At 49.3% G+C, this 14920-nt stretch overlaps 1 protein-coding gene across 11 annotated transcripts in view; it reads right to left on the bottom strand.

The window, feature by feature from the left end:
- Positions 1–14920, bottom strand: part of TBCK (TBC1 domain containing kinase) — a 2754978-nt gene that overhangs the window by 1338363 nt on the left and 1401695 nt on the right. For all 11 annotated transcript variants that reach the window (XM_069630931.1, XM_069630933.1, XM_069630936.1 and 8 more), the window contains one exon: positions 12641–12703. In XM_069630931.1, coding sequence (XP_069487032.1) covers positions 12641–12703 — 63 coding nt within the window. The remainder of the gene's footprint in view (positions 1–12640; positions 12704–14920) is intronic.

The following is a 14920-nucleotide window of genomic DNA, read 5'->3' as shown; positions in this document are numbered from 1 at the left end:
TCTGCCCCGTACAGGGGCAACGCAGAATAAGATGGACAAATACACAACTTGCACACCAGCAAGGCTCCCGGACCAGCAAATGAGGGGGCGGAAGAGGACAGGGGTGGTGACACGGACCTAGTGTTGTCACTCACGGACATTATGGCAGCGATAAACAACTCCGGGACCTCGGTGGAGGCAAAAATTGATGGCCTGTCCTCTGAGGTGTCATTCCTGAGACAGGATATGAGGAACCTAACCTCCAGGGTAGGAGAAGCAGAACCAAGTATATCTGAATCGGAGGACCCGGTTAAGAACCTGGGGGACCGACTGGAACAAGTGGAAAAGAAAATCCCCCTCCTGGAAAACAGAGCCGACGACAGCGAGGGAAGATCCCGCCGCAACAACCTCCGCGTTCTCGGCCTGCCCAAGAAAGAAGAGGGACCCTCCATGGAACTCTTCCTGGAGGACTGGTTAACAGATCTGATGGTCCCTAAGAAACTCTCAAAGTTATTTTCAATTGAAAAAGCGCATAGGGTCCCGACAGGCAGACCGCTTCCCAGGCTCTTCCCCCCGCGCACAGTGATCGCCAAATTTATGAACTATAGAGACCGAGACACACTCATCAAGATGGCGAGGACAACGGGCCCAATTACTTACAATGGTAACCGATCGGCTTCTTCCCCCACTACACGAGGGAAGAAGCCGACATCCCTGAATATCAAATACGCATTATTCTTCCCGGCAACCTTCAAGGTTTACCACAAAGGGGTGGTCGAGGTGTTCCACAACCCCCGGGAAACCTGGGACTGGCTCGAAACACAGGTTCTCTCGGACCCACACCCCGTAAGCCCAAGAAAAGACACACCCTGAGGAAGCGACAAAGGCAATCGCCACACCCTACCTCCCCCACCCCCGAGGAGTCACCACCACCACGGGGGACGGACGAGATACATGCGACACTGGCCGAAAGCAGGCCCACTTGAGAACCCAGACAAACAAAACAAAGCCCACAGGAATCAAGGAGCAACTTTGAAGCCGGGCGGCCCGGGCAGAGAGGAACAAAGAAGCGTGCCCCCCCCTCCACCTGAGTGCAGAGTGGCAACAGACTGCACGAGTTGGGACACTTGGTCCTCCTGACCACCCACAGTATTTAGTTCATGGTTCAGTTGGTTTGGGCGACAGGTACTTCAAGTTGGGGGGAAGTGCGGGGTGGGGGAAGTTTAGGAGTTTCAGTTACTAAAGGAAACAGCTCACGGACAGTAAACACACCAGTGATCTACGACATGCCACATCGGAAATATCCTTGCTACAGAAGTATAGGAAATGGGCATACCACTCCTAGGGACCCAAGCTTGTCCACTCATACTCAAACCGAGCCAACCTCAAGTTTATTGTTCAACATTTCAAGGTTTGTACGCGTAGCACACCATAACGTAAATACAGCGAGAGGGACCACGAAGGGGCACCAAACCCTGGAACAGAACACCACACCGCAAGTGACAAAGACATGGAAGTCGCATCACATCCCTTGGCACCATCACACAGGAGGACACACGCAGACGTAGCCAATACAAGACAGATCTCCCTATTGACCTGGAATGTGAACGGTTTGGGGTCAGTATAAAACGGAAATTGGTGCTTCAATATCTCAACAGGCATTCTCTGGACATTGCATTTATCAGTGAAACCCGCCTCATGGGTACTACCAGCGGCTTCTTCAGGAAATCCAACTACCCACACACATACATACATGGCAGGGTTCTCTAGAGGCTCCAGAGGAGTCATGATCCTCCTACATAAGCGGGTCCCATTTAAGACCAATAAAGTGATATCAGACCCTCGGGGCAGGCTTGTGGTAGTGCTTGGAGAGATGGGCGGAGAGACCTAGGGCCTCATCGCAGTGTATGCACCTCCCACGCTTACGGCGGAACTCCTCACCGAGCTCCAACCCATCATGCTGAAGGAACAGGCGGACGCATGGGCAATCGGAGGAGACTTTAATGAGGTCATGGACATAGGACAGGACAGAATGCACAGAGGGAACAGGACCGCAGACACCCCGACCAAGCTGTCCACCTTTGCAGACGCAATGGGACTATTGGACACGTGGAGGACAATCCACACATCAGAGAAGGGCTACTCGTTCTACTCCAACGCGCATAGAACCCTCTCCAGACTGGACTACATCTTCACCCCAAGGAACATGATCCATCGACTAACAGCTGCAGAATTCCTGGCGAGAGGGATCTCGGATCACTCCCCCCTACTGATCAAACTCAAGGGGAAACAACAGAAGCAGGACCCCACCTGGCATCTAAGTGCCTACTATCTGGGAATACCGGAAATAATGAAAGGTCTCACAGACAAAACATCAGAATACTTCGACCTAAACCTAGGGGAGGTCGCCTGTCCAACCGTGCGGTGGGAAGCATACAAAGCTGTTCTGCGAGGGAAGGCGATTTCCCTGGTATCTGCACACAGAAAACAGCATAACGAGGCAATCATACAAGCAGAGACCCAGTAACCCGACGAGAGGAGCAACTGCTGGAAGAGGGAACCCAAGAGGCACAGGATGCCCTAACGACAGCTCAGACAATCCTAAAGGACCGTGCCCTGGACAACGCCCGAACTGCCCAATGGCAAACCCGAAGCCAGATATATGAAAGGGGGTACAAGTGTAACGCTCACCTGATTCCCACGGAGGCGCAGGTCTGGCTTCGAGTGCTATGCTTCTTCAATGGTGAAGCGCAGGACTCTGAAGATGGACAGGAAGGGCCCTCTACTCTGGCTTCTCCGGCTCGCAGGAATATTCCCCTGTGCGTGAAAAGGGAGTATTACCTACTGACTGAGTTATGCTCAAGCCTCCCACTCTCTTCCAACCCTCCACGATACCCTTCCACGATTCCCCGTGAAGTCTCACCTTAGGGTCTCAAAGGACGAGCTCTCCATCCTGCTTCTGACCCAGGGGCGCGTTGAACCCAGTTACTTCACTGGATTGAGGTTGGATGGGAGTTCAGGTAAGCTTGATTATACTGGTAAGGCGCTGTAAAAGTTCTGTTGCAAGTTCAAAAGTTCAAGCTTTAAATAATAATGTTCATTGTCTTTTTTCAGGTGATGAATGAAGATTCCTTTGGAGACTTCTTGCAACAAAGCGCTGATGTTGATGTCTTTTCCCCATAGGGGCCGGGGTTCGGAATGCCGGAGATATGGCGCCGACCTGAAGTGAAACGTGCAGTTGCAGTAAAGATCTGGTAAGTCCTAGATGAGCGCTCAGGTAATGTTTTTGCATTTGCTCATCTAATGTCTTTGTCTTTTTTCCCCATAGGGGCCGGGGTCCTGCTTGGAAGCAGCAAGACCCGAAATGAAATGGGAATGACCCAACAGGTAAGTCTTAGAAGGAAACTGAGCTTTTCCTATTCCCTTCCTTCTCTCACCTCTTATTCTTGTCTTTTTCTCTAGGCTCTGGGAAGTGGCTGTGGATCCGGATGATCGCTGCTGAAGATGGAGGAACCCAGGAAAGGTGAGTGAAATGCAGCGCTGCAGCGATCGTAACGAAATGCTTTTAAAAATGATGTCTTCCCTTTCAGGATCGTCGGTGATGTCTCCGTGGTGCAGATTAGCTGGTAGGTCTCTTGTCTCCCTTTGCAGGTGACCCAGGATGCTGACAGGCGTGGCTGAAGTCCAGATGCAGGAGCTGACACGGTGAGCGTCCAGCTGCGAGGAGCAGAACAACGCGAAGCGTGAGTTGCTGATCGGGTGTGGTTTAAATAGCTTTGGAAGAAGTTCCAAGTGTGTATCCTTCCTCCGATCAGGTATGTATCCTTCCCCGACCACACCCGGGTGGAAAGTAGTACCACAGGTAAAGTAGTTCCTATTCAGGCCTCAAGAGGGCCTGGATGTGACAGCATGGTCTGCATCAGGTAAGTGCACATTAAAACACTTGAACACATGTCTAGCTTTATGAGCCTGGCGCCTAAGGCGCCAGAATTGCGTCCAAAGGGCCTTAGCTTGGGCCCGCTGGCACTCCCCTGGGGGAAATGATGCCTGCCTCTGGGGTTGCTGGGTCGGACCTGGCTCCTTGGAGGTAGGCATCATGACAACAAGGCCGGCAAGACCCTCGCCTGGCTCGAACGGCGAGAACAGAGTAAGGGTCAAGTAAGAGCCATTCAAACCCAAGAAGGGGAAACTCTAACGGGCGATTCCGAGATCGCGGAGGCCTTTGCCGATTATTACGAACTATACTCTCCACCAGCAGGGGACCCCATACCAAGCACTCCACGCTTCTTTGAACAGATCGAGATCCCCCAACTCTCCAGATCACAAATAGAACTAGACGCCGAGATTATAGAAGAGGAAATCGGGGATGCACTATCACAGCTACAATCGGGGAATACCCCATGCCCCAACGGCTTCCCGGAAGAAATCTGGAAGCGATTAGGTGCAACCACAACGAAGCACATGCATAGCATGTTCCTCCGCAGCAGAGAGCAGGGCTATCTCCCCCCGGACCTCAGGAAAACTATCGTGGTCATCCCCAAAGTAGGGAAACCCCCAGAACACTGTGCCTCGTATAGGCCAATATCATTAAATAAGGGGAAATCCAAAATACCCAGACCAACGTGTCTCACTATATGCAGACGATCTCTTGATCTACCTGAGCAAACCAGTAACCTCCTGCCCGACGGTAACCAGGACCCTAGAGGAGTACCAACACTTCATGGGCCTCCGGGTAAATACACAGAAAACAATATATTTCCCAATTCAAGGGGGAGAAAAAGCGATCCCAGACCCCTGCATGTACTCAGTCTCGATACTAGGTTTTACCTACCTGGGTATACAGATATCCACCAAACCAGATGACTTCCTCAAACTGAACCTACGCCCAATAATGGATAGATTCGAAAAAGACGTTTCTCACTGGCAAACCCTCCGTCTCTCACTGTTGGGTAGGGCCGCACTATTTAAAACGCCCCACTCCCAATCCCGGCTGCCACGTTCACTGACATTGACAAAGTCTTATGCACATTGTTATGGGGCGGGAAACAAGCCCGCATCGCCCTCAAAACACTTTGTCGATCGGTGTGGGAGGGAGGCATAGGATTGCCCGACATCCGCATATACTACTGGGTCGCACAAACAGGTGTGGCAAATGGCTGGCTACACAGGGATACAACGCTCCCACACATCCGGATCGAAACAATTGACACCGGCCTTCCACCTCCTCTACAAATACTATACGAAAACAAAGAAAACCTGAAGGGGGCCCCCAGGAGATCACTGCACACCCGTTGAATCTGGAGAGGGATACACAGACATCGGCTGGGAGAACAAACCAACCCTGATCCAGCCTCTATGGCACAAGGCACACCTTCCCGAAATCCTGCAAATGGGTCACTTTGACACCTGGGAGAGGAAAGGGATATTACACTGGCGGACATAATCCACAAGGGCAAAATGAGAGTCTTTGATACACTGAATGCAATACATGGACTAAGGCCTATGGACCCACTTCAGATACCTCCAACTCACACGCCATCAACACCCAATTCCAGGATCTCACAGACATACCCGCAAGCTCCCCCCTAGAAGCAAACACCCTTCCACACCGAATCTCCTCCAAGGTCATGTCCACCCTTTACCAGGTGATCAACTCCTTCGGCTCTGGGGACCTCACACACCTCCGAGGGAAATGGCAGCAAGACCTGGGGGCATTGGAAACAGAAGAATGGGTGGAGGCACTGATGTCCCCAAGCGAGATCGAAATAGACACAAAAATCAGACTGATACAACTCAGGATCCTGCACAGATCGTACTACGCCAGAACACAAACATCCAGATGAGGGGGAGACGACGACGCAACCTGCCTCCGCTGCAAGAGGGCACAGGGCACCTTTTACCATATGGTCTGGGAATGCGGGGTATTGCAAGAATGTTGGACAGCGTGCCTGTTGCGCCTCTCCAGAGTGCAGGGAGTCCCAATCCCGCACGACCCCAAACTCATCCTACTGGGAATAGCGGTAGAAACGGACCTCACCAAATACGAAAGGACATTTTTAAGTGTGGCATTGGGGCTGGGAAAGAGACTAACGGCAAGCACCTGTGGCTCTGCAGACAGAATAGGTATCGACCGATGGTCCAATGAAATGGACAGGTGCGCCTCCCTAGAAAGACGCATCTACACGGCAAGGGGGTGCCCCCGGAAGTTCCTCAAGATATGGGGAAGTGGGAGGAACAGGTATAAAATTAGGAACTGAGAAGAGCCTGGACACGCCCTGCACTGCCACATGACACAGCACGCCTACCTAGCTCCCCCTTCAAAGGGACTTACCATCCACTGTTATGTCAAGTGTTATGCTCTCGCTGTTAACTCACTTTACTATGATTATAATCTGTATATGTGCTGTTTTCTCTTGTTCAAATTTAATAAGATTATTAAAAAAAAAAAAAAAGGGGGCATCCGGCACATCCTCCGACAGACTGGTCTGCCGCCTACTCAAAGGCAATACAGACTCTGTTATGCTATGTTATATTTATTTATTGAGTGCCAAAGCCCGTAGGCATCAGGGCGCTTACAAAAATACAAAGGACATAAGAAATCAACAGAACAAACGTCAGAACAGTCTAATTCTATGTAAACAGAATGGTTTTTAAACCTGTTCTAAAAGAAAGGTGATCTTTTTGCTTTTGCAATGTGATAGGTAGTTCATTCCATGCCTGCGCAACCAACATAGGAAAAGAACAACCGTTCCCTATGACTCTTAAATTGTGGAGTGATGGGACGATGCGCATCACAAAACTGTAAATGATGGCAGGGTTTATACATTTCCAAACTTTCTTTCAAATAAGCAGGGGCATTTCTGAACAAGCACTTATGGCCCAAGGTGAAGATTTTAAATTGTACTCTTGCCGCAACAGGGAGCCAGTGGAGCTCTTTCTAAGCAACGGATACCGGCTCTTTCTTGAAAATGTTACACCACGTAGACAGCATCATTCTCTATCTTCTGCAACCTCCCCAAGCACTCTTCACTCTCCATCCACTTGAAGAAGAGGGTCGATATCCAAGTCTGCATCTCTGGGACCACCAACAACACAGGCAAACTGTTTAAAATCTGCAAGGAACTCAATCGTACTGAAGTCTCCTCTTCTCCCTTGCCATCCCTGACCCTCTGTACTTCATTGACCTCTCACTTTACCAAAACTCAGGACATCCTGTCCTCACTCTCCTCTACTCCCTACCAGCTCCCTCCCCAGGTCTCAGGGCCCCCTTGGTCCCTCCCCTCTTCCCCCCTACGCTCCTCTTTCTCGCCCATAGCACCTTATGAGGTCTCTAGTCAAGTCCTCTCTATGAAAGTCTCCTCCAAACAGGTGCTCCCCTGCTCCTCCAGAACTATCAAGGACAACATTGCCTCCCTTGCACCAGCCTTAGCCGATTTCTGTAATCACTCCTTTGCCACTGACTCCTTCCCACTACCCCTCAAGTATTCCCTTGTGCATCCTCTCCTCAAAAAGCCCTCTGCCGACCCCTCCTGCCTAGCTAACTACTGCCCTATTTCCATCACCCCCTTCCTGGGCAAACGCCTGGAGAAGCTGGTCATCTCCCAAATGATCCAATACACCAAATCGGTTGGTTATTTCCACGACCACCACTTTGGCTTCAGAGCAGCCAGAGGCACAGAAACTGCTTCACTGAACACACATGATGATTTGCTCTAAAATCTAGATTCCAACTCTCGATCCGTTCTTATCCTTCTGGATCTTTCCTCTGCCTTCGACCCGGTCAATCATGCCACAATGACAAATCGGCTCCGACAGCCTTGGCATCACGGGTCTTGCACAGGACTGGTTGACCTCATTCCTCTCCGACCAACCTTCCCAGGTCCAACTGGGCCTTTTTCTCTCCCTTATCACACTCTCCAAGTGGGCCATCCCTCAAGGCTCTATCGTCTCAGCATGGCTCTTCAACAACTACCTCGCCCCTCCGGCCCACCTGATCTCCTCCTTCTCTCCTCACTTCCATTGTTATGCAGACGAAAAAGGCAGCTCTCCTTCAAGCATTCCTCTACTGCCTCCTCTTTCTCCTCTCTCATCCCCGACTATGTGACTGCTATTCATGCATGGTGTGCTGCCAATAATCTCTGCCTTAATGCCATTAAGACTGGGATCCTTCTCATTGGGAACCCAGCTCCCTTCTTCACTCCTACCCTCTGGCCGCCCTCTACGGGTCCCCTCCTCGCACCTTCTTGTGAGGCAAAAAAACCTTTGTGTCATCTTTGACTCCTCTCTCTCCTCATCTTCTCACATCACAGGCCTTATCAAGAAGGCCCAGTATCATCTGCACCTCCTCAGAGGCATTCTTCCTTTCCTCAACTTCCCCCAGAAACTCAATGTCTCCAGAGCTCTGGTCCTCTCTAGGCTGGACTACTGCAACAGCCTCTTCCTCAATCTTCCTTTATCCTCCCTGTGCCCCATTCAATTAATCCCGAATAGGACTACAAGACTTATCCTTCGCCTCAAGTCCAGGGACCGCATATCTCCAGCCCTAAAATCTCTACACTGGCTCCCGGTTGCTACTAGGATCAAGTTCAAGACCCTCTGCATCATCCACAAGGCTTTCTGGGACTGGGACCCCGCTACATCCAACTCTCCCTTCCTAAATACCTCTCTGCTAGAGCCCTTCTGTCTTCCAGCTCCAACTCTCTGCAGATCAGACGTTTCTCTAAGCAGAGAGTGGGGGGTAGAGCTCTCTCCTCCGCAAAAGCTTCCCCCTGGAATAGTCTCACTGCCCATCTCAGGCTTGAGCTGGAGGTTCTTAAGATTCCGGAAGCTCCTCAAGACCCTCCTTTTCTCTTCCTTCCCTCTCCCCTACCCTGCTAAGACCCCTGTCGGACATAGTGACTGGCCGCCTGGTTCCCTCTGAGTTGTACAGGGCACAGACCTCCCTGCACAATCCACGCCCATCCCTGCACTTAGCATGTGGACCCTCACCCCATGCACTCCATGCAATCCCTGGCACTTGCCCTCCTGGCCTCCCATTAGCACTTGCTTAGCCCCTGTGGCCCTCTTCTCCACCCCTGCTCCCCCCTTTCACTTGCACCCTCTCCTCTTTACCCTGCACTTGCCTTCCCACCCTAGCATTTTAGAGAGGCAGGTCCAAACAAATAAAATAAGCTTTGGAACTGTTTTAATTTACTTCAGGTGAAACAAAGATACCGCCAAACGCAGCATTCAGAATGGCTCAATAAACAGAGGGCTTGTCACGATGCAAAGCAAGCTTTGGCTTCTTCATGAAGATCTCCAGTGACCAAGGGACCAGGGTGAATTATTCAACTAGAGCAGTGACACCTGAGCCATGTCAAGCATGGATACGGGACCCTCTTTCAGAAGAAATCCAGAGCCAGTTCTGACCTTTAGGAGAGAGGTGGTAGTTGATAGGGCCCCAATTTGTGTGTCCCTCTGGTGTCAGCATGTATCTAAGTACTCCACCTTTGCTTCAAGCTATGGGTTGTTCAGCTGAGGTCAGAGGAGGTGAATGAGCAAGAGAACAGCAAGAGGGAGGATGGAGCAGCGAAGGATGGGGTAAATCCTGGAGAAGATGAGGTATTGGCTAGTGAGTGGAAGTGGTACTGCAGTGTGCTTGTTCATGTGGCACGTGAGGAGTTAGTGTAAGGAGTGACTGTGAAGTGTATGATACTGAGTGAAATGAGGGTGTTTGAGTAGCAGGAGAAAGGAGGTAGTTGTGGTGTTGTGGTGTTGTGGTGGTGTGGAGGAGGGAGTAGTAGTGTGGAGGAGGGAGTCGCAGTGGACAGGAGGGAGTCGCAGTGGACAGGAGGGAGTCGCAGTGGGGAGGAGGGAGTCGCAGTGGGGAGGAGGGAGTGGTAGTAAAGAAGAGGGAGTAGTAACATAAAAAGGTTGGCTGTGAGGCCTAGAAAGAGTGAGTCATTGGCGGGCTAGACTAGTGGATGTAAGAGCAAGAAGAATTGGGTAGAGTTGAAGTAGGAGAGTAGAAGAGAACAGAAGAGGTGAGAGTGAGCGTGGTAGAGGGAGGATCGAATCCAACAGAGTATCTGTAAGTCATAATTCCGAAAAGCCTAATTTTTTAAATTTATTTATTGTGCCTTTGTAAGGCAGTTGTACATCAAGAAATTGTGTTTCAAAGCGCCCACAAGGCAAAGGGGAGGGAACAAAGGCAGCAGAATAAACAGATGATCAGGGAAGGGGCAGTTCTATTAGGCCTTGTGAGCATTCAGAACGTCAAAGTGCAGGGAGAGAGAGCGAGGGACAGGGAAGGGGAAGGGGGTAAGTGCTAGGAGTTCCACAGAGGGAAATGCCAAGGAGTCCGTTGTGTGCAATAATAAGTGCCTGGCAGAGATTTCTTGGTACAGAGTCATTGCCTGCCATTAATAAGTGCAGGCCTGAGAACACAAGCCAGTGGGTGCCAGAAGGCAAGTGCTGGGATGGCGCGGAAGGCGATTGGGCGGAAGGCCGGGGCCCAAAAAGGTCACATAAAGGTCCCAGCCACCAACCTCAGTGACTGTGAGGTACTGGCACAGCAGTGAGAGGGGGTAGGAGGAGGTGAAGAGGAAAGTCTTGAGGCGCTACTGGAATTATAGGAGATCCGGCTCAAGACGGAGAGGAGGCGGGAGGCTTTTCCAGAGGTTGGAGTCAGCCGAGGAGAGAGATCTGCCACCAGCTTGCTGCTTAGAGAAACACCTGACACGCAGAGAGTTGGAGCCGGAGTAGCGTATGATTTCGGAAGGAAAGTATTTGGTGAGAGCAAGTTGTAGATGGATTGGTCCTCAGCCCCAGACAACCTTATGGATGATCCAGAGGGATTTAAATCTGATCCTTACATCAAACGGGAGCCAGTGGAGGGTTTTTAGGGCTCAGAGATCCGGTCCCTGGGCTTGAGGCCAAGGATACGTTTTGCAGCCCTATTCTGGACAAGCTGGAGCGGGCGGAGAGAGGAAGAGACTTTTGCAGTAGTCAAGCCTAGACAGTACCAGAGCTCTAGAGACGCTGAGCGTCTGTGGAAAAGTGCGGAAGGGAAGGAAAACTTTGACGAGGTGGAATTGAAAATGGGCCTTCTTGGCAAGGTCCAAGATGTGAGGAGTCGTAGATGACTCCAAGGTTTCTGGCTTCAGATGCAGGAGAAGGGGAGAGCCCATAGAGGGTGGACAGGGTGAAGGGAGGAAAGAGGGAGTGGGAATCCCAAAAGGAAGGATCTCAGTCTTGCTAGCACTGAGGCAGATATCATTGGAGGCCCACCAGGATTGGATAGTAGATAGGCAGTCTGGAATAGTAGAGTAAGAGGGGGGGGAAGCAACAGAGGGAAGTTTGAAGAAGAGTTTGGTCTCCTCTGCATAAACCTGGAAGTGAGGAGAGAAAGTGGGGATGAGGTGGGCAAGCAGAGAGAGATTGATGTTAAAGAGTCAGGCAGAGAGGTTAGAGCCCTGGGGAATGCCACAGGTAGAGATAGAGGTAGTAGAGGAGAAAGAGCCCAGAATGACCTGGGAGGGACGGTCAGCAAGGAAGGAGGTCGGCCAGTCCAGTGCCTGCTCCGAAATACCCGGGGTGTCGTGGAGCCGTTTTATAAGGGTGGAATGGTAGACCGTATCAATTGCAGAGGAAAGATCAAGTAGAATGAGGACAGCGGGAGAGTTAGTATCAAGAGATGCAAGCAGTTCTTCAAAGGTGTTCATAAGAGCGGTTTCCGTGCCTGTGGATGCTCTGAATCCAGATTGATGGTCGCGTAGGCAACCAATGAGCTCAGTATGCTGAGCCAGTTGGGGGTAGGCCAGCTTTTTAAGGAGTTTCCCTAGGAAGGGGGCGATAGAGATGAGGCGGTAGTTAGCCAGACAGAAAGGGTCAGCAGGGTTTTTTTCAGGAGGGGGCACACAAGAGAGTGCTTGAGAGAAGAGGGGAAAGACCCAGTAGCAAAATAGTGATTGCAGAAGTCAGTCAGTACAGAAGCAAGGGAGCCGATGCGGTCCTTAATAGTTTGAGAAGAACAGGGGCAACCTGTTTGGAGGAGACCTTCATAGGGCAGACACCCTTAGCGACCTTGTCCAGTGAGATAGGAGAGGAGGAAATCAAGACAGGGGGATGTTAGGAGGCCAGAGGTGGTAGGGGGAAGGGAGGGGGGGGGGGACCTCATAGATCATAGGGACAGTTTGGAAATCCCTAAGGGAGCTTTAAATGAATGCAAGCTGGAAGACTAGACTAGACAGTAGGGGTCAATCTTTGGTCTGGGACGTCTTGGTTGGGGAGGAGGTTCTACTCCAGACAAAAGAGAGGGACAGCCCTAGGGCCCACAAAAATTCCATTAAAAACCCTTGACCCGTCTCTGAGGTGTGGAGTGATTGCTGCACTGTATGTGAGATCAGCGCCATCCATAAGCCCTTCCTGGAGGTGCTCAGAGAAAAATGAAACTGTGGCAACTCTCCTTATCAATAGTAACATGATGTTGAGTCAAATCATCAAAACGTGTTGGCAGCAAGGTATTTTCCTTTATTTAGCATGTTTTATTATAGAAATGTTGTTGGGCTTTCGCCCTTAATGTCATGATTTCTTACAAAACACAAGGTTGCTTTCAATATTGTTTTGTACATGTAAACTCGAGGCATATGCAGTTTAAGTCCAATATATGAGAAAATCTTACCTGTCTGTCTGTTGGAATCTGAGTATCTTTATCAATTGCATCGTACCTATCCTGAATGGCCCCCTAAAGATAAAATACAGTGGAGAGGAGCATTATTCACTGCAGTGGCATTTAAGATAACTTTCATGTGGAAAAGTACCCCCGTTTATTGAACCCCTTTTTCACTCAATTTGATATCATAAGATCAGGCTATGATACAACACTTTATGCCAGATTCCTCTTACTCCTACTTCAAAGTAATCTTCTCATAGCTATGAAAATTACCCAAATTAATGGTACTCAATTGGCCCTATATATATAAGACAGGACATATAACATAGTCCCCCTCATATCCAAAGAACCCTACTGCACGGTCGGGGGTAGACCTAAATACATTAGATACACAAAAGGAGAAAGGTATAGCTTGATTACAACATCGCTCTCTCATTGGCCAAAAAATATTCAGAGGTAAGCTCATAGGATGCAGGACTACCTGAAAAAATTGATGTCCTACACAACCTCTTTGTGGTATCAAAATATAAATGTATTTATTAAAATTAATTTTCTCTAAAAAACATCATTCTTTTTATAAAAATGCGTACACATCTTTTTCTAAGACCCTTGACCACCTTACAGTGGAAGGAAATCAACTATCAATCATGAATACATCACATCAAACAAATTGCAACATATAGACTCAGACCATAGATATAATACACATGGTTTCTTCAATTGTTTCTGAGAACGAAATCCCAACATGTTTCTGTTCGCTTAATCTTCAATGACGAAGCATTCATCAGGGGCGATATTATTGGAGAAGTGGATTCCTTCAACATCAATGATTCAAGGGCTACCCAAAACTTCACACAGAAGGGAATATGTAAACACCTCTTAATGGTTATGAAGTCTTCTGCAACTTTCTTCTTCACATTGGTTGCCTAGTACTTGTATATATCAAGTACTCAGAATGCACGTACAGCTTGTAAATAGCATAAAAGAACCACGAAAGAAATATCTGAATGATTGGCCATTCTAAAGACACTGTTAAATGGGTACATCCACTACTTGACGCTGATCATGAAGGGACGGTCCCACCCGTGCCAACTGATTCGTAAATTTCTTAACGTGTCTTTTCTGAACCTGAGATCTCCATGAAAAACGCCAAGAGTGCTGTCAAGAACATCCATTTTTTCAGGTAGTCCTGCATCCTAGGAGCTTACCTCTAAATATTTTTTGGCCAATGAGATAGCGATGTTGTAATCAAGCTATACCTTTCTCCTTTTGTCTATCTAACTCAATTGGCCCTGCCAGGATTTAAACTTGAAACGTGCAAGTTCGCTGCATGTTAGGCGGTGAGCACTTAACATGTGAGCTCTCAAACTGGTCAATACATTATACCTATATCATCTATGTGCTATAAATGCAGTGGTCAAATATATGCAGTTTGATTCCATTAAATTAGAAGGCCTGTTCATACCCATATCTGTGCCCCTCCCCTCCCTGCAAACCACAGGGAGTTGGGATGCTTGCTAGGAGACCTGGCAGGATTGGCCAAGCCATCTGCATCCCTCGAGGAGTGAGGATCCCAACAGCCAGTGTGGGTGAAGTCGTCCCGGGAATGGGTGCATTCAATGGCAGTGAGGGTGGCTCATGTGAGCAGCAGAACAGAGCCTTGCCTAATGAGCCAGTTGTGATCTACAGCGAACGCACTGACCTGGGGGTGCTAGCCGGTGGAGATATTTGAGGAGACAGCAGGGAATATATGCTGATTCAAGTTGATTTTGGCTGCAACACCACGCATTATGTCAAAATGAAGCAACATCAAACAATCCAAGCTGGAGAAGTTTGCATTGAAATCACAGTGCTTATCTCCTGATACTAAAGAAAAAGCGACTCAGGAGAGATGGGGGAACACACTGTCACAGAGTGACCAGGGACCAGGTAATCCGGAGCTCTGCCTAGCAGATCTGCATAATGATCTGAAGTCTGCCATCCAATCAGTAGATAAGATTGATACAATGTCACTGAGAATGGAAGCCTCTCGACGTAAAGTTGAGCAGCTTTGTGAACACATCTATGAGGTCGGAGTGCAGAATATTAGAAGTAAACATTAAAGTAGACCTACATGATTCAGAGCTGACAATTTTGAAGAAAGAGCTTGCCGAAGTTCAAGCCAAAGCCAACGATATGGAATCAAGGTCATGATGTAATGTTTGTGTCATATGGGTGCCTGAAACTGCAGTTCACGGCCCACTGGAGCACTTTTTGAAAAAGATTCTACCTTAAATTCTGGGAGGTCCA

Source organism: Ambystoma mexicanum, chromosome 6q (assembly GCF_040938575.1).
Source record: "Ambystoma mexicanum isolate Mex_15411 chromosome 6q, UKY_AmexF1_1, whole genome shotgun sequence".
Lineage (NCBI taxonomy): Eukaryota > Metazoa > Chordata > Amphibia > Caudata > Ambystomatidae > Ambystoma > Ambystoma mexicanum.
This window is presented reverse-complemented; position numbering and strand designations above follow the sequence as displayed.